This window comes from Lissotriton vulgaris, unplaced genomic scaffold (genome assembly GCF_964263255.1).
Source record: "Lissotriton vulgaris unplaced genomic scaffold, aLisVul1.2 SCAFFOLD_1366, whole genome shotgun sequence".
NCBI classification, from domain to species: domain Eukaryota; kingdom Metazoa; phylum Chordata; class Amphibia; order Caudata; family Salamandridae; genus Lissotriton; species Lissotriton vulgaris.
The window spans coordinates 573,861-596,248 of record NW_028249016.1 but is presented as its reverse complement, the minus strand read 5'-3'; the positions used below and the strand labels follow the sequence as shown (position 1 = coordinate 596,248).

General features: G+C 45.6%; 1 protein-coding gene across 1 annotated transcript in view; it reads right to left on the bottom strand.

Annotated features, from left to right (window-relative positions):
- Positions 1 to 2,077: 2,077 nt before the first annotated feature.
- LOC147663739 (phospholipase A2 inhibitor and Ly6/PLAUR domain-containing protein-like) overlaps positions 2,078 to 22,388 on the bottom strand; it is a 68,642-nt gene continuing 48,331 nt past the window's right edge. The window contains exon 5 of the mRNA XM_086950240.1: positions 2,078 to 2,208. Within this exon, the coding sequence (XP_086806366.1) occupies positions 2,078 to 2,208 (131 nt within the window). The remainder of the gene's footprint in view (positions 2,209 to 22,388) is intronic.

Genomic DNA, 22,388 nt, shown 5'->3' with positions numbered 1-22,388 from the left:
GTGGATTGAGGGGTAGCACCAGGAAGACCCCCATCAACTCCATATCATCTTTAGCATCCTTGAGCATATTCTGCATCCTGTATCCCTTACAGTGGGACCACTACAAAAAGGTGCATGTCAAGGAGCCACTGGCATCAATGGCTGGACTGAAGTCTACCTGCCTTGCTGATCCCTTCGATTGGCTCTCTGCTGGAGTTGGCCTCCATGAGTAACTCTAAGGAACCGCATTCCACTTGAAATAGTTCCAATGTGTAAAATGTGTTTATTTTGCCATTGCTTATTCACGGTTACATGATGACTTGATTTGTTGTTTCTTGTAAACTCCATCTATCCAGATGTATTCCATTTTGTTCTTCATGAATTCATAAAAATATACTCTATTTAAAAAAAAATCTTTTGTTGAGTTTTTTTCTTCTTTAAATGTGTTCATTCATTAATTGCTAAACACTTTGTGTAAGCCTGAGTGCTCAGATACCCACGGATGAGCTACGGTTTAACAAACATAACATGAATGGTCATAAAGGGGTTGGTAGTGTTGAGGACACACAACGGCACCATACAATATATATTATTTCTTCACAGTCACTCATATTCTGATGTTGCATACGTTCTGAATTATCCATATTACTCCCTTCCTTCATGTTTTAAAAAAAATATTTGGAACTCAAGACAAGTTTCCAAACAGGTAAACTGACAACATTGTCAAAGGTTCTATGATGTCCCCAAACCTAATACTTTCAATTTGGATCCCCAGACATGGTAAAGAGATTTACGATGTGTCTGAAACACTTCATTTTGCCTCTATCAACAAAATATTAGGGTGTATTCAGCGAAGAGTATACCCAGCTTCCCGAGCTGAGACTTAGTTGTCACAACCCCCAATGATTGCTTGGACTTTCATGAAGTGAAATTCATGGCAAAACTAAAGTCCACCATTTAGAAGACAGAGGGCCTGATTGAGATCTTGACGGACAGGTTACTCCGTCACAATGATTATAGTATCCCATCCGCCAATAGATAATTCCCAGAGGATATAATGGAATTTATTTTTCAGCTTTTGGGATATTCGTCACGGTATTGATAGAGTCACCTGTCCGCCGAGATCTTCATCAGGTACATGGTCTTAAACTTCACTCAGTTGCAACCTGTTCTCCATTGGACTCCCCCGTAATATCAGTCAAGGCATCCACCATATCATGACAACAGTGAGGGTTCAATCAGAGGTCTTGAGCATGGGCAGATCTAACTGATAATATCAGACTCTGGGTCTTCATTCTGTTGCCTGCATTGCATTGTAGGTCTTTCTTTGATGCTTCATCCAGACTGAAGTCACTGGTCTATGTTGCTGTGTATTTACCTTCATTTCCTGTACACATCTGCCCTTAAGCACCAAACCCTAGCTAGCCATTAGACACAGAACCATCATAGTTGCAGTGGCGTAAACTAATGTTTATTCATTTGTTTTCAAAGTGCAGTACAAAGGGGGTCTATATTTGTTTTCTATTTTGGGTTATAGCCGTAGCACAAACCATGCTGATTGCTGGATTACACGGCACATATAATTGGAGATATGAACTAATAACCATGTGTTCTTGTATTTTGAAATCATCAACAAAACTGTGCCAGATAATATCCATTGCTTTATGCTAAAAGAGGTATTTGGCCCTAAAACCAAAATGCAAAAGAAAATCAGGAATGGCTGTTTAGGGCTCCTCATGAAGCCAACATGAGTAGCACATCTGGAGAAGCACCTTCTAGAGCCATAAAAAAGCATCATTGGGTGATTGCAAGGCTGGGCTTGGATCACTCAATGCATGAATCTAAGATAACCCTCTGAAATGCCCAGGTGCATAGGATGGCTGAATAGAGAAGCCACTGTTTACCAGCATGCTGGCCTGGATTGTACTGAGCACAAAGGCTACTTGTTCACTGTCTCAGAGAGGCTGACATGAGTTCATATGATTCCTCATCACAAGATCAGACACTGCATTCCACACTCTTGTATAGATTTTAGGAATGTTTCTATTGACAATTACTAAGCTGGAGTAGGAGTGCCTATGGGCAATAAACAAAGGTCTCACACTTTCAGGGCCATGGAACACTTTAAAGCATAATCATAGGCCTGTGTTCCCGCAAGGTGAAAAACTCCAATTTTGCAGTAGTCTGGAGTGGTGCATCCTTTTGCGCTATATGGTCTCACAGCGTCACCTGTACAAAAAACACAAACAATAATCAGCCATTAACATTGCTGTCAGATCAATGTTTTCTGCATTTAGGAAGAACATCACTTCCACTCCAGTGCCCAAGTTCTCACATTGGCCGCTGGCCCACAATAGTAATTCATGGAGGCCACTTGGGCCTGGTTCCAGGGCACCTGAAATGTTTTACAGATGGTCCATACATGTCATCATGATGGGACTTAAGAGCAAGAGCAGGACAAGGACACAGTCAGCCTGACTTGTATGTAATAGTCTCAGCTAATTATTGCGTACAATGATCATCATATTTTTTGACAGAGATTATGTTATACAGTCTTTGGACTCTCACACCTGATTAAACTGAACCCAAGACTGCTCGGTTGTTGTTATACTGGGGAGATTCAAGGTGATGCAGAGCTTAACAACACAGTACACACTGTTCTTCTAGCGTGTTATATTAGTGAGGTGCTAAAGTAGAAAGAATGTAAACCCTGCATCCATGGAGAAACAAAAAAAGAGCATAAGTCTCCTAGCACACAATTTATCATGTAAACAGTTTTATTGTATCCTTATGTTTTATCTGAGGCTGGCAGAGGAAATCAAATAACAATAAAAGACAAAATAATTACTTGGTTGTTGTTAATTAAATGCAACCATGAGGTGTAACACCTTCATGGCAGAAATTATGTTGTATTTTTGTATTATCTCTTTGTGCAAACTCTAATGATGGACTTAATTCCAGGATGCAACTTAAAATGCCTCTGCACCTCAGGGGTGTGTTAATGAGTGTGAATTCTCAAAATAGCTGAAACATCTACACATTCCAAAATGTCAGGTGTGTCATGGCTGCGACTGACACCAGCAGTTAATTACCAAACCTTTACATGGTGAGAATTTGAAGAAGAGTGAAAACTGTTAGTAAGGCTGGATTTTCACCTTCCAGCTCATCTGCCACTCACCACCTTCCATATCTGCGTATTATTTCAGAGGGTATTGTCCTTTTGTGAAGGGCTCCCTTGGAATGTCCTGTATTATGGGTATGCAGTCATAGCATAAAGGTAAGATTTGAAATGAAATGAAATGAAATGAAATGAATGAAATGAAATGAAAAAGAAATTTCTAAAGCGCACTGTGGCCAAGCGGCTTCCTGGCGCTGAGGAGCACATCAGAATCTACAGAGGGTCGCAGGAGAGGTTAGCCGGGGAATGCCTGAAGAAAAAGAAAAGTTCTAAGGGCTTTACGAAAGTGGGAGAAAATGGGGATAGAGCGAATGGAGAGAGGGAGATTGTTCCAAATCTGGGGGGCCAATACAGAAAAACGGGTGCCCCCAGTTCGGGATTTACGGAAGCGGGGGACGTGAAGGAGAGAAAGAGAAGAAGAGCGGAGAGATCGACTGGGGGCGTGGGAGGAGATTAGAGAGTTGATGAAAAGCGGGGCAGAACGAGCATGCGCCCGGAAAGCCAGACAGGCTAATTTGAACCGGGACCTGAAGATAACCGGGAGCCAATGGAGGGATTTGAGGGCCGGGGTGATGTGGGAGGATTTGGGGAGACGAAGGATAAGACGGGCCGCCTGGTTTTGGATGGCCTGGAGACGACGATTTTCGTAGGCAGGAATGCCAACGTACAGGCCATTGCCATAATCCAGGCGGGATGTAATGAGGGCCGTGATAATGGTTTTAAGGGCGTCAACAGAAAAGAACCGGGAGATCTTGCGAATGAGGCGGAGGGAGGAAAAACAAGAAGACACAACGGAGCTGATTTGGGCGTGGATGGACAGATCATTGCTGATCTTGATGCCCAGAGTCCGGACTGAGGAGACAGGAGAGGGGGGAGGACCAAAAGAAAGGGGCCAGTGAGCAGAAGACCAGGGATTAGACGAGCCGCCAGTGAGGACGAGCTCTATTTTATCGGGATTGAGCTTCAAATGGTTGAAGCTCATCCACTGAGAAATGAAAACAAGGGTAGAGCAAAACTTAGGAAGAGAGTCAACTGGGGAGGAAAGATCAAAGACGAGCTGGAGGTCGTCTGCGTAGTTGTACACAGAGACCCCCAGCTCGAGAAGAGAGGAGATGAGGGGGCGAATGTAGAGATTAAAGAGAAGAGGGGAAAGGGAAGAACCTTGAGGGACCCCACAGGTGACCGGGAGTGGGGGAGCAGAAAAATCAGAGAGGTGGACTGCCTGTGATCTGCCCTGAAGAAAGGACGCGATCCAGGAGAAGGCAGTGCCTTGGATGCCCGCTGCGCTGACACGGTCGAGAAGGATGGCATGATCGACCGTGTCAAACGCAGCGGACAAGTCCAAAAGGACCAAGGCCTGGGGGAGGTTGCTATCGGCCTTGCCCTTAAGTTCATCCAGGACCGCGAGGACCACTCTCTCAGTGGAGTGGCCAAGACGAAAACCCGCCTGGTGGGAGGCCAAGAGATGATTCTCCTTAATGTAGGTTGAAAGGCAGGATGTCACGTAGCTTTCAAGAATCTTCCCTAGATAGGGGAGGAGGGAAATCGGCCTGAAGTTGGATGGAAGGGAGGGGTCAAGGCCCGCCTTTTTCAAAATAGGAAAAACAATAGCAGATTTAAAGGAAGGGGGAACACAGCCCGAGACCAAAGAGGTGTTGAGAAAAGTGAGAGGGGGGGTAGGGCAACTAGTATAAAGAGTTCTAAGGATCCGTGCAGGGGCACAATCTGCAGGAGAACCGGACTTGACCTTAACGAGGAGGTCAAGGAAGAGCTCAGAAGAAATAGGTTCAAAATGATCCAGAACAGAGGGAGATAGATAAGAATGGTCAGACAGAGCAGGTTGGGACACAGTGGGAATGTTGGCCTTAATGGTGATGATTTTATTGATGAAATAATCGTTCAAAGAGTGACAGAGGGATTGAGAAGGAGCAGGGGAAAGACAGGCACGATCAGAGGTAGCAAGACTATGGACTAGTTAGAAGATCTCGCGTGACTTGTTGGCCGAAAGGGCCACTCGCTCCGTAAAATATTTGGATTTGGCCGCTAAGATGGCTTTTTTATAGGTGTTAAGAAGGGCTTTGTATTTGAGGCGGAGGGTAGGGCAATAATTTGCGTCGCCAATGACGCTCCGAGCGCCTGAGCTCTAATTGCACAGAAGGAGAGGATGGTAGTATTTGGCATCTATGTATTTATCCTATGATCTCTTCACCCATCAGGCAGAACAACTAAAAGTCTTCTGAAAAGGAATCTTTTCGATTTATTGTGCTTAGGGTTTGTAGTTATTAGGATGAGTATCAACTGGCATTCTGGAGTATTGGGAAAATATAAGACATATCAAACATAGTACTGGATCTATTCACATAATGAGGATTTGAGTTATAGTCCTAAATTTGGCATGGATTTGACATCATGTCACCCTGCAAAAGCAGAATCTCTCCTGCTTGTAAACAGTATCTGGCAGCTACACCTATTGTATTCACCCCTTCAATTACCTTAAATGCTGCGGATGATTGGAGTGGCTGAGTACATTATCAGGTGGGGAAAGATATTGTCCTAACGGCTTGCGTGGTCATCCTTGAATCTGGGAAACTGGGTTTGAGTCTCGGCAATGATCCTGTGATTCTGAGCAAATCACTTAATCTCCGTGTGCCTAAAAATAATGAATGTGTCCCCATGTAACGCAACTGGTGCTATGTATTGGATCTGATACCCGATACCAGGTAATGTTTGTGCTATATAAAAAAACTCTGTGAGTAGGGCTGTGTAACCTGGTTTTCCCAATCAGTCGAATTAATCATTAACATTTTTTATATTGATACTATATAATATGCCTTGAAATTCACATGTTGGGCAATTTCGCATTCAGGCACATTTTTCAAATGGGTTTCTGCTTTTTGAAATGTGTTCATATTTTTTTACCTAACTACTTATGACAACCCTTTGCATAGCACAATGCCACTTTATCAGCACCCAGCAAGGGAGGACTCTATCTCCCAGGGGGCCAAGCAGCAGGAGTCGCTAACACATGTAATTCATGCCTGGAGGTACTTATAAAGATCTCCAGGGTCCTGCAGCGCAAGACGTGTCCTTTGCACAGCACAGTGCCATTTTATCAGCAGCCTTCAAGTGAGGACTCTATCTTCCAGGGGATCAAGTGGCAGGAGCAGCCAACGCATGTAATTTGCCCCAGGAGGTGCTTATAAGGATCTCCAGGATCTAGCAGAGCAGGAGGCATGTTGGAAGCAAGCCAGCATGCCCGGGCCAAGGGGGAGCCCATTTGCCCCCGTCCGAGACAGGAGTAGCTACGCTGGGCCTACACCTTACATCCACCATTGTGGATAACAGTTCTAGGTCAACAATGTACCTTTAAGTCAGAGGCATCTGTTGAAAACACCCGATTGTCTGATAAAACATCCCCCCCTCGCGCCGATGAGATACAGAGCTGGCATGTGGGGGACCGTGAGTCATTCAAATACTTTCTGCAAAATTCGAGAAATTTAAATACAAAACGCTGTTAGAGTGCAAAGTGCGAGTCTTTCTACACAGCAGGGCACGCAATCAGCTTGTCTGTGTGCAAAGCTTATGTCTGCTCTGTGTATGGAAAAGAAAAAGAATTCCGACCATATATTCTGCAGGAAGCGAAAATAACATTCTTTTTTTTTTATAAATATTGTTAGCATTTTAATAGAACTCTCCGTGTCCTCATTCTCCACCGGGTCAATTTTTTCTTTTCTTTTATTCTTAACAAACATATTTTGGCCTCTAAAGAAATGCGGTGGGATGTGCCCATGTAACCAATATACCTCTTCCGTCTACTGTCTGGAATAGACAGAGGGAGACAGACAGAGGTAGGAGGGTGACAGAGGGAGGGAGACAGACAGACAGACAGACTGACAGAGGTAGAAGTGTGACAGAGGGAGGGAAACAGACAGAGGTGGGAGGGCAACAGAGGGAGGGAGACAGACAGACAGAAAGAGGTAGGAGGGCAACAGAGGGAGGGAGACAGACAGACAGAGGTAGTGAGGGACAGAGACAGACAGAGGTAGGAGGGCGACAGGGAGGGAGACAGAGGCTGGGCTACAGACAGAGGTAGGAGGGCAACAGAGGGAGGGAGACAGACAGAGGTAGGAGGGTGACTGAGGGAGGGCGACAGACAGAGGTAGGAGGGTGACAGAGGGAGGGCGACAGACAGACAGAGGTGGGAGGGCGACAGACAGAGGGAAGGAGGGCAGGCAACAGAGGGAGGGCGACAGACAGACAGGTGGGAGGGCGACAGACAGACAGAGGTGGGAGGGATACAGACAGAGGGAGCGATTGACAGACAGAGATGGGAGGGCGACAGACAGAGGGAGTGAGACAGACAGAGGTAGGAGGGCGACAGAGGGAGATAGACAGACAGAGGTAGGAGGGTGACAGAGGGAGGGAGACAGACAGACAGACAGACAGAGGTAGGAGGGCGACAGAGGGAGGGAGACAGACAGACAGAGGTAGCAGGGTGACATAGGGAGGGAGACAGACAGAGGTAGGAGGGCGACAGAGGGAGGGAGACAGAGGGAGGGCGACAGACAGAGAGAGATAGGAAGGCAACTGAGGGAGGGTGACAGAGGAAGGGCAACAGAGGGAGGGTGACAGAGGGAGGGCAACAGAGGGAGGGCGACAGAGGGAGGGAGACAGAGGGAGAGGGATACAGAGGGAGAGGGAGACAGAGAGAGAGGAAGACAGAGGGAGACGGAGACAGAGACAGAGGGAAAGGGAGGTTAACAGAGGGAGGGAGACAGAGGAATGGAGACAGAAGGAGGGAGACAGAGGGATGGAAACAGAGGGAGACAGAGAAAGGGAGACAGTGAGAGGGAGACAGAGAGCGTGAGACAGAAGGAGACAGACAGAGGGAGGAGGACGACAGGGAGCCAGACAGAGGGAGCCAGACAGAGAGAGACAGAGGGAGGTAGACAGACAGAGGGAGACATACGGAGACAGATAGAGGGAGAGATAGGGAGAGAGAGGGAGAGAGAGGGAGACAGAGGGAGAGAGAGAGAGCGAGACGGTTAGAGAGAGTGAGTGAGAATCCCCCAAACCCCCACTTAGGTGGTTTGGGCTCGCTCACTATGATCGCTCGCTACACTGCCTTACTGTGTCACCTACATGAAAAGTTTGGAAAGCTGTGGTTTAAACCAAAAGCTGCCGGATTTGCAGTTAGGCAAGGGTCAGACACAAAATGAACGGGCCAAATTTCTGGGGAAAAGGCCAAAAAATCAAGAACTGATTTGACATCCCAGAAGTCCCCAATCAGTCAAGCAGGTAGATCTGACGTGCATATTATAATCCTTCCAGGACTCCTTCAAGCCTATGATGGACTCCATATTGCTTCGATATTACAATGGCTGACTTTGATTGAAAGGCATGCAGGGGGCAAGCCAGCGTGCCCCGGCCAAGGGGGAGCCCATTTGCCCCCGTCTGAGACTGGAGGAGGCTACGTTGGTCCTACTCTCTTGGTTGCTCTTTTCCACCCTCCTTAACTCCCAGCATCATGTCATAGCAAGTTTGATCTTCTTCCAGCCCCAGTGGCAGAGGAGCAGGTAGGGAGAAAGCTACCCTTATATTCATCTCCATAGACATCTGTAAATTGTTTACTGGTTACAGGGCTGTAGTATTAGGTGATTAAGGGACTTTGTATCCTGTATCCAGAGCCCCCAGGCCTGTGTGCTTAACTGCCTGTGTGTGTAGCAGTGGACCTTCAGTGTGGTTGCTCTTGTGTTAAAGCCCATTACTTGGTACATAGACCTGGTTATACCATAGGGAAACGTAAGGAGACTACAGATCCGGGGAGGGCCATTGTAGGCACTATAGTGATTATGGATTTGTTTTTACAGCGGTCCGCAGTAGTGCTCAATAAGGAGATAGAGCTGGTGAACTGGAGTCTTTCTAGGTCACCCATAAATGGTCCTCTTCCCATGCCTGTAGGTATACTAATGCCTGTGGATAGTGCTGATGGATCACCAAATAACTTTGGGGTGCAAGAACCCGTCAGATTGAACAGTTGCTCAATTGGCCAGCAGTTACACCTTACATCCACCATTGTGGATAACAGTTCTAGGTCAACAATGTACCTTTAAGTCAGAGGCATGTGGTAGACACTCCTGTTAATCATCCGGTTAAACCAACAGCTGCCGGATTTGCTACACATGGGAGCCCGGGAGGTTTTGACTCAGTTAGGCAAGGGTCAGACACAAAAAGAAGGGGCCAAATGTCTGGGGGAAAGGCCAAAAGATCAAGAACTGATTTGACATCCCAGAAGTCCCCAATAAATCAAGCAGGTAGATCTGATGTGCATATTATAATCCTTCCAGAACCCCTACAAGCCTATGATGGACTTCATATTGGCTTCGATAATATAACGGTTGACCTTGATTGAAAAGGAACTTTCTAACCGGAAATGCAGTTTACCCACTAAGTGGTGAAGCTGTCAACCTGGAATCAAGGCCATTAATAGCTCCCCAAGCAATGTGTGGTCCCCCCATGGCAGCCCCACACTCAAGACTAGGGAGTTTCCATCTTCTCCCCCAAGGTCAACGAGGGGCCAGGCACACTCCTGATGGATTTTAGCTTCTTCCTGGTTCCACAGTGTCAAATTCGGGTGCAGACATTTGCTTTGTGGAAGTTTTCTACACGGATCAACCCACTCCTGAGAGTAATATAGCTAAAGAGCCATTTCAGGGGGGAAGGGAGGTCTTTACGCAGAACCTGCCTGACATACATCTGCCAGAAGAGAGAGCGAAACTCTGTTTATTTAGACCGTAGTCTTTAAACAATGAGATCGAAAGTAGAGCTGCGTCACATCAATAAACAAACAAAACTGTACACAATTTTAAAAATTATAAAATCGTTAAAAAAGAATTTAAAACACATGCTATACATAATAAAATTGGAGATTATTACATTTAAAATAGACAATTTTGATATGTTGCTCATTACAGTACTATCTGATGTCTTATGGGCTTGCAATCCAACATACTTTAATTTTTAGCTTCCTGCGCTAAGCGATTTATCTCTTTCAGGTAGTTACCAAGAGCAATTGCTATTTCCAGATTTTCCATTCCTATCAACAAGTTCGTTGCTTGTACACGTTGTCTTATGCCATGTTTTATAAATAAAGGACGTAGGGACCGTTGTCTCACTTTTAGACATGCCAAGCAATGTGTAACATTTCACAATTGGCTCCCAAGCCACATTTACATATACCATCTGGGTATAACATTTCTGCCTTAACTCTCCCCTCCATTTGCCATGGGGTGATGCCAATTCGAATTTGTAGTATCTCCCACCTAAAATCGTAATTTGGCAAGGTTTCTAGGTATGGGTACCCCGTCTCATATTTCCATGCTTCTATCATATTTACCACAGATTTTTTGTTTCTTAGATATCCTATATCCTGGCTTCTGGAGTACTCCCTTCCTTGTGCTCTAAGTGCACTCTTCATGAACTCCACATCTAGGGAATTTTGGTTTACTCCCACTTTTAGGTTCCCAATTATTTCCTTTATTTTTCTTTTCGCATCTAATGCCCATCTTAGGTTACTGTGGCGGATTTCCTCACTACACCAAAGTGAGACCTTTTCCTCTACCCCCTGTGATTGGCGTTTCCAGAATCTTATCATCGCCATTTTGGCCAAGGTATTCCATCCAATCATATCTGTTTCCAGTCTAAGAGCCTGTATCATTGATGACTTTGACAGTGACAATAATGTTTTCAGGGCCCTACCTTCCTCCCGATCCCAGCCTCCCTTTCCGCTTAGAAGGAGCACTTCTGCACCATAATGTACATGGGGTGGTATCATGGCCTCATATGCTTTTAATAGCAGTTTTTGTGGCATGTCCCCATAGTTTTTATTGAATTTATTCAGGCCACAGATAGAGGAAGATGCTTTTGCGTTTTGGTGTCCCAGATGTACGTCCCATTTTAAGGAGGATTCAAACAAAAGGCCTAGATATTTATATTCTATTGCTGTTTCTAGTTTTGTTCTATCTAGGTGCCAACTAAAGTTCTTGGTCCTTTTGCCGAAGCACATGATCTTTGTTTTTTCCATGTGCACTGTAAGTCAAGTCAAGTCAAGTCAAGAGATTTGTATAGCGCGCTACATACCCAGAGGGTCTCAAGGCGCTTGAGGAAGGGTGTGGAATTACTTGTTGAAAATCCAGGTTTTAAGTTGTTTTCTGAATCTAAGGTGGTTCTGAGTGAGGCGGAGGTGAGTGGGAAGTGAGTTCCAGGTTTTAGCTGCCAGGTAGGAGAAGGATCTGCCTCCCATGGTATTTTTGTTAATGGGAGGTACAGTTGCAAGGGCTTGGTTGGAGGATCGTAGGTGGCGGGAAGGGGTGTGGAAGGAAAGTCGTGAGTTGAGGCATTCGGGTCCAAGTTCGTAGAGTGCTTTGTGTGCGTGGGTTAGGAGGCGGAAAGTAATCCTCTTGTTAATGGGGAGCCAGTGGAGGTTTTTCAGGTGTCCAGAGATGTGGTCTTTACGCGGGATGTTTAGTATGAGTCTGGCTGAGGCGTTCTTGATGCGTTGGAGTTTTTTGGGGAGTTTTGCGGTGGTACCAGCGTATAGGGTGTTTCCGTAGTCCAGGCGGCTCGTGACCAGTGCGTGGGTGACCGTTTTTCTAGTTTCGGTGGGGATCCAGCGAAATGTTTTTTTGAGCATGCGAAGAATGTTGAAGCAGGATGAAGAAACGGCGTTGACTTGACTGTTCATAGAGAGTGAGGAGTCCAGGATGACACCTAAGTTCCGCGCGTGGTCTGTCGGGATGGGTGCTTTTCCAAGGGCCTCTGGCCACCAGGAGTCGTCCCAGGCGGAGGGGGAGGTACCAAGGATGAGGACTTCAGTTTTGTCGGAGTTCAGCTTTAGACGGCTGTGCTTCATCCACTCGGCTACTTCTTTCATTCCTTCATGTAGATTGGTTTTGGCGGTGTTGGGGTCTTTGGTGAGTGATAGTATCAGTTGAGTGTCATCAGCGTAGGAGATGATGTTGAGGTTATGTTGGCTTGCGATGGCCGCAAGGGGGCTCATGTATACGTTGAAGAGGGTGGGACTGAGTGAAGATCCTTGTGGCACGCCGCAGATGACTTCGGTAGGTTCTTTTTTGAATGGTGGGAGGCGGACTCTCTGAGTTCTTCCGGCAAGGAACGAGGTGATCCATTCCAGTGCTTTTCCTTGGATTCCAATGTTTCTGAGGCATTGTATTAAGGTGCTATGACAAACTGTGTCAAAGGCTGCGGAGAGGTCAAGGAGGATGAGGGCGACTGTGTCTCCGTTGTCTAGCAGAGTTCGAATGTCGTCAGTTGCTGCGATGAGTGCGATCTCAGTGCTGTATTTGGCTCGGAAGCCGGACTGTGAGGAGTCGAGGGATTTGTTGGTTTCGAGGAAGGTGGCGAGCTGGTTGTTGACTGCTTTCTCGATGACTTTGGCCGGGAATGGGAGGAGCGAGATAGGGCGGTAGTTTTTTAGTTCGGTGGGGTCAGCTGTGGGTTTCTTCAGAAGGGCACTGAGTTCGGCATGTTTCCAACTTTCCGGGAAGGTGGCGGAGTTGAGGGAGCAGTTGATGACGTCTCGGAGGTGCGGTGCTATAATGGCGTCTGCTTTGTTAAAGATGTGGTGAGGGCATGGGTCTGTGGGGGATCCTGAGTGGATGGAGTTCATCAGGCGGATGGTGTCCTCAGTGGAGATTGGGTTCCAGTCATTGAGGATGTTCGAGGGTGGTGGGGGTTCTGCAGAGGGTTGGGTGGGTTGGACTTCGGGTCGGTTGTCGAAGCTGTTGTGGATGTCTGCAATCTTGTTGTGGAAGAATGAAGCTAGGGAGTTGCAGAGGGCTTGAGAGGGGGTGATGTCGTTGGAGTTGGCTGAGGGGTTGGTAAATTCCTTGACGATGTTGAATATTTCCTCGCTGTTGTGGGCGTTGTTATCTAGTCGGTCCTTGAAAGCGGCTTTCTTGGCATTCCTGATCAGTTGGTGGTGTATACGGGTGGCGTTTTTGAAGGCGTCCTTGGTGCTGGTGTTAGGGGCTTTTTTCCAGGCCTTCTCAAGGGAGCGACAGAGTTTCTTAGATTTCTTAAGATCATCGTTGAACCAGGAGGCCTTCTTGTTGCCTAGTTTGATTTGATGTTTTTTCAACGGTGCTAGGATGTCGGCGCTGTTGGATAGCCATTGGGTGAGGTTAATGGCTGCTTGGTCGGGGTTTGAGGAGTGGGCAGGGGGGTTTTGAAGAAGCGATGAGGAGATCTGGTTGATGGTGATTTTGTTCCAGTTTCTTCGCAGAGTGGGTTGAGGATGGTTGTTGGTTGTGGTCTTGTTGTAGATAAAGTGAACGCAGCTGTGGTCCGTCCAAAGGAGAGCTGTGGTGTGACAGAATGAGACATGTTTGCTGGAGGTGAAGATAGGGTCGAGTGTGTGACCTGCAATGTGGGTGGGGGTAGTGACAAGTTGATTGAGTCCGAGGTTGGCGAGATTGTCCAGAAGGGTGGTGGCGCTACTGTCGTTGCTCTTTTCCAGGTGAAAATTGAGGTCTCCCAATAGGATGTAGTCCTCGGAGGGGGGCGTGTGGGGTGATAAAGTCAATGATGTCGTCATTGAATTGTGCACGGGGTCCTGGGGGCCGGTAGAGGAGGGTGCCTCTGAGTGTGGTCTTGGGGTCGGTGTGGATCTGGAAGTGGAGGTGTTCGGCGCTGGCAAGGTTGACGTCTGAACTGGTTGAGATGCGGATGGAGTTCTTATGGACGATAGCGATGCCTCCTCCTGTTTGCTTGATGCGGTTCTGACGGATGATCTTGTATCCTTCCGGGATGGCAATGGTGATGTCTGGGGCTGAAGAGGCATTCATCCATGTTTCTGTTAGGAAGGCGACGTCCGGTGAGATGGTGTCTAGTAGATTCCAGAGGTCGATGGCGTGTCTGTGGATCGAGCGGGTGTTGAGCAGGATGCATTTAAGGTGGTTGGTGTCGGGTCTCTGGTTGGTTTTGGTGGATGAGGAGTTGGTTTTGGTGCCATCGAACTTGCAGGAGTTGCAAGAGAAGGGTCCATGGGTGTGTCCAGGAGCGGCTAGGGCGCAGTTGGGGAGTCGGCCGGGGTTAAGGGCTAGGAGGGTGGTGGCATCGTAAGTAATGCGGGAGGGGTGGGAGGGACGGGGGCCAAGGGGTCTGGCGCTGGGCGCGGTCCAGGCACGGACGGGCGTAGACGGACTTACCTTTGGCGCACCTTCGGCGCGAATGGGGCGCGAACGCTGAACGTGAACGCTGCGCGTAGGTCCTACTGACATAAGTTGGGAAGTGGAGGGGGGCGGAGCGTGGGAGGGTGAGCTGGGGGGCGTTAGCGAAGGGGGAGGGATGGGCTGCAGGCACAACAAAATGGAGGGCTCCCAAACAACAACACAACGCTATGCGAGGGCAAAGTAAATGCACATCAACAAATGCGAGCACTCAAAACAGCAGCGCTATGCACACAGGTAGCAAATAATATTAAAATCCTGAGATGGTCAACTGCAGTAACAGCGCAATACACGTAGGACACAGTATCTGCAATAAACTACGCAAATGCGGAGCGCTACGCTGGGGACTGGGCGCTTAATCACGAGTGAATGAAATGCCAATTATAAAAGATACTGCCAGTGAATAGTCAGCGCGACGATACCACAGTGGCGCTTGTAGGTCGGGAGGTGGGCAGGAGCAACCGCTTCACGAGGAGTTCAGCAATTTATCCTTACAGTAATCATGGAATGCATTTAGTTTTCTTTGTAGCCCGAGTTCTGTCAAGTCAGTAATCACAAGGTCGTCTGCGTATAGCAAACATGAGACCTTTTTACTATTTATTCTCGGGCTCGCGCTTCTTTCCACCTCCAGGGCTGCTGGCAGATCAGTTAGAAATATTGAAAAAAGGAGCGGAGCTAGGACGCAGCCCTGTCTCAGCCCGTTCCCTATTCCAATTTTCTTTGTCAGCGCCCCTTGTGTGTCTTTAATGACTTGGGCCCAGTTCCCTTTATGTAATTCTTTCAAGATTTCTAGTAAGCACGCCGGGATTTCATATTTGATCAGGCACTCCCATAGTTTTGCCCTGTCCACCAAATCAAAGGCTGCCCGGAAGTCGACGAAACAACAAAACAGGTTCTCCTTTTGTTCTATCGACTTCCGGGCAAGAGCCCACAAGGCATAGCAGTGATCCATGGTGGAGTGCCCTTCTTTAAAGCCCCCCTGTTCCACAGCTACTTCAGAGTTAATGAGTCATGGTACCAACAGCTCACTGGAATGGCCATGGGCAATTCGGCAGCACCCGTGTATGCGAACATATTCATGCAGTGGTACGAAAACCAATATATTCTTACCAGAAGAGAATGGAAGGATAACCTTAAAATGATAATCAGATACATTGACGATCTTTTTATCATCTGGACAAACTCGGAGGAGAAACTACTAACTGAACTGATCAAGTTCAATGAAATAGACCAACAAATTCAATTAACATGGGACATATCAGACACAATGGTTAACTTTCTGGATGTCAAAGTATCAATAACCCCACATGGATTCACAACGGATCTATATGTTAAACCGACAGATAGAAACAATATGTTACTATACTCGAGCTTTCATGAGCCTAACCTAATAAGAAATTTACCATTTTCACAGATGGCCAGAGTGAAAAGAATCACCTCTGATGTACTTACCCTCAACATAAGACTCAAAGAGATGACCAACAAATTCATTGCTAGAGGCTATCCCCTAACTCTAGTTGAAGAATCTAAAGGGAGGATTGACAAAATCGACAGAACAAAGCTTTTAACTCCCAAAGTGAAATCAGACCAAACACGGATCGTGGTGGTTTCTAAATATTCCACAGCCAGTAAAAAATACAAACAAGTCATCTTGAAACATTGGCCAATACTGAATATTGAACCAGATTTTAAACAGTCATTCAGCCAACCACCAATATTCACATTCACTAGAGCAAAGAACTTGGGCGAAATTTTACAGAACAAACCTTTTGAAACCACAGTGCACTCTGGAACTAAACCTTGCCTCAACTGTGGCAATTGCAACAGCATAATCAGAGGAAACACCATTTACCACCCAACGCAAGGTAATCCTATCAAATTAAAGGTAAATGCAACATGTGACTCCAGCAATTTGATTTATGGGATAAGATGCCCATGTGGAAAGATGTACGTGGGCAAGACTGAACGTCGCATCAAGGTGCGACTAACAGAACACAAATCGAACATCCGATTGAAAAACATGAAATCAGCCCTATCATTACACTTCGTAGAGGAACACCACAATGTCTCCCAAATCAAGTTGGTTATACTTGAAACTGTCCAGAAAATTGAGGGGAGAGACAATTCCAAACATCTCCTGAGAAGAGAGAATTATTGGATTCAAAAACTTTCTACTCAAAAGCCGACGGGCTTGAATGAAAGAATCAAATTTTCTTGTTATCTGTAAATGATTGCTCCGATGACTGTACCTTGTCTATACTGTGTTTGTTCACAATTATATCTGACACTTATTTTATCATGTTCACCCTATTCTTCCGTTTCCACACACATCCTCAGCACATTGAATTAGCTCCATCCACAGAGCAGGACTCACGCGTAAACACACACACCGTGTGTTCTAACCCGGATGTGTATTCATCTTCTCCCAACATTTTATATTCCCCCGATCACCTTGATTATTCTCTGAGCAAGCTTGATTATTTTTTGATTTCCATCCCTTCAAAACATAAACTCGATACACCACGTGCCTATTCCTCCATACTTTCACCCATTGGTGATTTTCCCACCCCGATCCCTTTGTCGTCAACCATAGACATCCATAGTCTATCTACCATGTTAGCAGTCACGTGACACATCACATGACCGGCACTGTTTCAAAATAGCAAAGCGCGGCCAGAAATCACTGTGCCGTCGCTTCTGAAGACGAGTAACGGACCCGAGCACGCCAAATTCACATTTCAGGTCAGTTTGAGACAACGGACAGGATTACTTTTTGAGCGCTTCACCGAAGCACTTGTTAACCAAATTCTAACCGAGTTCCCACCGTTTCTTTTTTACAGAACTTAGCAACCCCTTAAAGAAAGGCATGTAAGTGACACCTCATTTACACAGTTCTTGATTATGTTTATGTACACCTTCATTGTACACACACGCTGGAAAACCCTTAGGATCATGCACCCGACCCGATTGCTTTCTCTTACTTTAAGTTTTTGTTCGCACTCTTATGTTCATATTATAGTTAGTATGATGTAATAATATTGTTTATCATGATACCGATTTACACCAAATTAATGGTTATTATATTATGTTCACAGTGTCGATTCCCTGATGAAGGGCATGACAAAAATGCCCGAAATGCATTGGACACGTTGTAATGACATTGCCTGAAGTATAAAGTGTTCAAAAAAATTTCAGATGAAAAAGAAACTATGTTTGAAATCACAAGCTAAACCCTAATGAAATATAAAAACATGTAAACAACAGAATCAATGGAGTGGAAGTCTTTTTTTCTAAGGAAAGACAACAATATGTGTGCCTGTAAAGGGATGATTCTAGATATTCTCTAGCCTCACTTCTTAACTAAAGATTTTACCTGCCATAGAAGATGTGTGCCCAATTCCCTTAGGATTTTTTATGGTTTTTCACCCTGTGCCTGTTCTAGGGGTTCCGGGTCGGGGGTTTGTCTTACTATGTTTGGCATATGTGATTTAATCCCCCACAGCTCCCCTTCTATACTAGCAAGATAAGTTTTCTGAGTTTTTAGAATAGAGTTATTTGACAAAGTGACCTCTAAGAGGCCTTGCAAGGTTCTTTGTAGCATTAACATTAAGTCCAGCATTGAAGTAGCTGTCAAAGATGACAGATCACGGTTAGGTTCATGGTTTAGTTCAGATGTTTTATCCAATTCGGCACAGTGTCTTGAACTGATGTTTCCAGTTTCCACTGTGCATTCATTTTGACTCCTATTCTGACTTGACTTTTTACTCTGGGGTGTTTCTGTTCCTTTCTCCGTTCCAACCCCATGGTTTGGGCTCTTTGATGGGACCGGGCTGTCCAAAAGATCCTCCCTCTGCTTCATAGGAGAAGGATAGACGTGGTGATGATGACAGCCGTAGCGAGATTAGGCCCCCCTGATCTAGTAGAAGCTGTAGCGATTGATTAGCCAAATTGAAAGAGTTGGACACATGTATCTCCAAGGGAAGGGAGCACCTGCATATGTTGTTATCCTGGGGAATGTGCCAACTCTCCCTCAGGGCGTTAAGGAGGATTATTCTCAACTGAAAAATAAAGTCTTATAATTGTTATCTTGTAATACTTCTCTAGGAATGTAGGTAGAGAAAAACATTAAAGTGATGCGAAGGCTCAAATGGGTAGGCAGTTGTTAATATTCCTGTAAGGGCAATTGTGTTATTATCAATTTTAATAGACCCCACATTGTGGAAAGGATTTTGGTTACAACTACAAATAATATTCCTCTTTGTCTCAAGTTGTCCATCATGGTCCTTCCTCTCAGATTTGTAAACCTGAGACAGTTTGGGCAGAGTTACATGACAAACATTCCCAAGACTCTAGCCAACATGCAGTTGTCACCATATTCATCTTTCAGGAACTCAAACTCAAATGTATCTCCTAATCAACCCATATGTATTGGCTAGCACAAGGCCGGCAGCAGTCAGCTCTAGCCCTTATGGAGCAAGCAAACCTTTTCCCACCCTTGGCTGCCATGGACTTTTATGATTGACTCAGTAGTCCTGCTCTCATGGATCCAGTGTTATTTACCTCCCAGCAAGTAACATCATAGCAAAATAATGGGACTTGAGGTGAAAATGATCGCAAATGAAACATTGCTGGTTTAACCAACAAGCACTATGACCATTCGTGGATCGTATTTATAAAACAGTTCTGTTTGGTTTTCTTCCAGGAAACAAGGCAGTCTGAAAGTTTTTTACCATTGGAGGGTTATAATTCCTTTTTTGTTCCGGCTACCCATTCACCTGCAGGAAGATCAAGAGGAGGCCTTGCAATTTATATTTCCCTGGCACTAGAACGTAAGATACGGAGGGGCGTGGCTTGGAGCCCGAGAGGAATGGCAGCGTCTGAGTGAGGCTCTGCGGTGACTCCGGGGAAACTCCTCTCTACAAACATTTATTTCCTGAATGGAGGCTGGTTCTTGTTATCGGAGCTCTCCCGCTATGCTCCACGAAGCCTTGGGATCTTCTTGAGTGCCTGCAGACGGAGCATTTGCCTACAGCGTCGTGGACGGCGTTTACTGAAACTGCGGCTGCCATTTCACATCGGGCGGCATACCGAGTTACTCTGCTGAATTGCGAGCGCTTCACCTTTCGCCTCGCACTGAGAGAATGGCATACCCCATATGTTCCCTCACCCTGCTACATGACGTCTGGAGCCCTTTTTCGCCTAACATTGACCAGACATCTTTAAAAGTGAGTCTGTGGAATTATTATTATTTTTTTTAATTATTATTCTGATGCGGCCTCCATTTTGTGCGTACTCGCGCACCGCCTATTTTCTTTCAGAATAGCACAGTAATGCCTTACAGCTGCTTTTCCACAGTTTAACTTCAAGCATTTCTGATTTATACTATTTCTTCTCCATTAACTTTCAGTTACCAGTGCACCTCATTTGCGCTTGCAGTAGATTACTTACTGCTTTCGTATTATTGTTGCACATTGCCTTCCCAAAGTCTATTGTCTCTCCAAAGCGTCATGGTGTTGACCTCTTGCTAGACGAAGCCTGCATCTGCGGGGGCATATATCTAAGTGCGCAGCTTTTTACCTGTTGATGTTCTCTGACTGCCAACACGCTTTTCGGCGTATTGTTACACCTATGTCCAGCCGCGTACTCTGATGTGATCAGCTATTGTCCATTTATTATGCTTTTTGGCTCACTGACATTTATTTTTCCTCATGATGCCGTTGAAGTGACTCTATTTTATTATCAATGATGCTGCTGGTATCCTGCGCAGTTCATTTCCTACATTTTCTGCAAACGATTTGCTCTTTACCATCCTAGCCTTGCTGAGTCCTACTGATACTGCTTCTCATCATATGGCCTTTGTATGGTTACTTGTCCTCCTCAAAACTCTCGGCTTACGGCTTGTGTTTCTACATAAAGACTGCTATTCTTCCACATTCTGCAATTTTTTGAGCATACTGTGCAGACTTCCTCCTGTTTTTGCCCTTGCAGAAGACCCTCTTCCATTGATGCCAGTGGTCAGTCTATAGACTTGTTTGGACGATTCTTCACCTCATAGAGCACCCTCTCACTCTTCTGTGGGGATAGCAAACGTTGCGCAATTCCATCTTTTCATATCTGTTTAGCTGCTTGAGGCGATTTATATCTATGTCGCGCTCACCCCCCAAATCAACTACAAAGGTGGCCTTCGTGAAAAACTCTAAAGAATTTTCTGCCTTCTCTACGTTAGAAGATTCCCTCAACTCTTCTGGTTCTGATAACATCATGGATCTTCCTCCACCATCTTCAGGAAAATCCACTCCCAAGAGAATAAAAAAAATCCTCCTTCGCCACCCAAGCAATCCACACCTGTTTCCATGGAACTTTCGCTGGAGGAGATACGATCCTTCAGCCCCTTTTTGGAAGAGATTGGGACTCTGCGTCCTTTCATGGAGGAAACTAATGTCAAGATTCAGGCTCTTAACAATAGCTAGTCACAAATTGAGACAAGAGTTTTTACAGTTGAACAGTCAGTCGCTTCTTTCCAAGAAACTAGTACCAAGGTTCTTCATTTATCTGCACAGGTGGACACCCTCCAAAGGAAGGTGGAGGAGTTGGAAAACAGAAATAGACGCAACAACCTCCGTATTTAAGGCCTAGCAGAAGGTCTTGAGGGTGCAGACCTTATTACTTTTTTCAAATCCTTTCTCCCTAAGTTACTCCACTTGCCGGAAGGTACGAATCTTAATATTCAGCGTGCTCATCGTCTGGGTCGCCCTCATACTTCCACTTCCACATCACAGCGTCCACATGGTGTTATCCTCTATTTCTTGGAATATACTGATCTCTTGATGTTTCTTACAACTGCCAAGGCTTCTCCCAAATTGTCATGGTCTGGTTCTTCCTTGTTCTTTGCTCAGGACTATGCTAAAGCAACTGCAAATCGCCGGAAGGCCTTTCTTAGCATGAGAGATGACCTTCGTTCCATGGGTGCTCGATATGACCTGTATCATCCTTGCCTGTTCAAATTCACTTATAACAACAAGACGACCACCTATGAGTATCCAGAGAGACTGCAGAGTTTCATTAATGCACACAAAACTACTGCCATGGATTCCTCTGGTCCTTCTTCTTCCTGCCCTTGCTAAGTCATCAATTTGTTTGTACCTGCGTTGTTCATGTTTGCTCATGTTTCTGTTTTTTCTCTTTCGCGTGATGCTTTCTTGAATGTTACTCATATTTACTTATATAATTGTTGACCGTTTGTTCTCTGGATGTAGATTTGTAACTTTCTCTTTCATCTCCCCTCTTTGCCTTCACAGGATCCCTTCCTCGTTTGATGATGTTTCCCTGCTTTCCCGCCCAGCCGTCCTCGGATGTGTTACCTCACCTTTATGGCTCCCTCCCCCCCGATTCTTCTTCCTCGTCTCCTCCTCTTGTGGGTACGTCCATCCGCTGTTTTTCCCCTTTCCCTTGTTTCTTTATGTTTTTTTGTTTTTTTGGTGTGCTTCAATTCCTTTGGCTGTGCTGTCACTATACCATCCTCCTTCCAGGTTGTACTTTTTTCTTCTTCCCTTCCCTTTTTTTCTTCTTTTTCTTGCATTTCTCGCTGCATTTCATTTCCTTCTTTCTTCATGGTATGTTATCTTGATTTCATTTGTTGTGAATTCATTGCTTTATTGAACAGGTTATGTCTCTGAATATAACCTCTTGGAATGTTAAGGGTATTAATTCCCCAATTAAGCGTCAATGTATCTTATCCCATCTAGCCAAATTGAACGTTGACATTGCATTTCTTCAGGAAACTCACCTTTCTGCTACAGAATCTGCTAAGCTCAAAAGAGGCTGGTGGGTGATGTTTTTTATTCACAGGGTGATGGCAAATGTAATGGTGTTGCAATTCTTTGTCGTAGGTCTCTACCTTTCACAGTTATTTCCAGGAATCTGATACCAATGGCAGATGGACGCATGTTAGACTGTCGCTTAGAGGTGTTCCAATTTCTCTC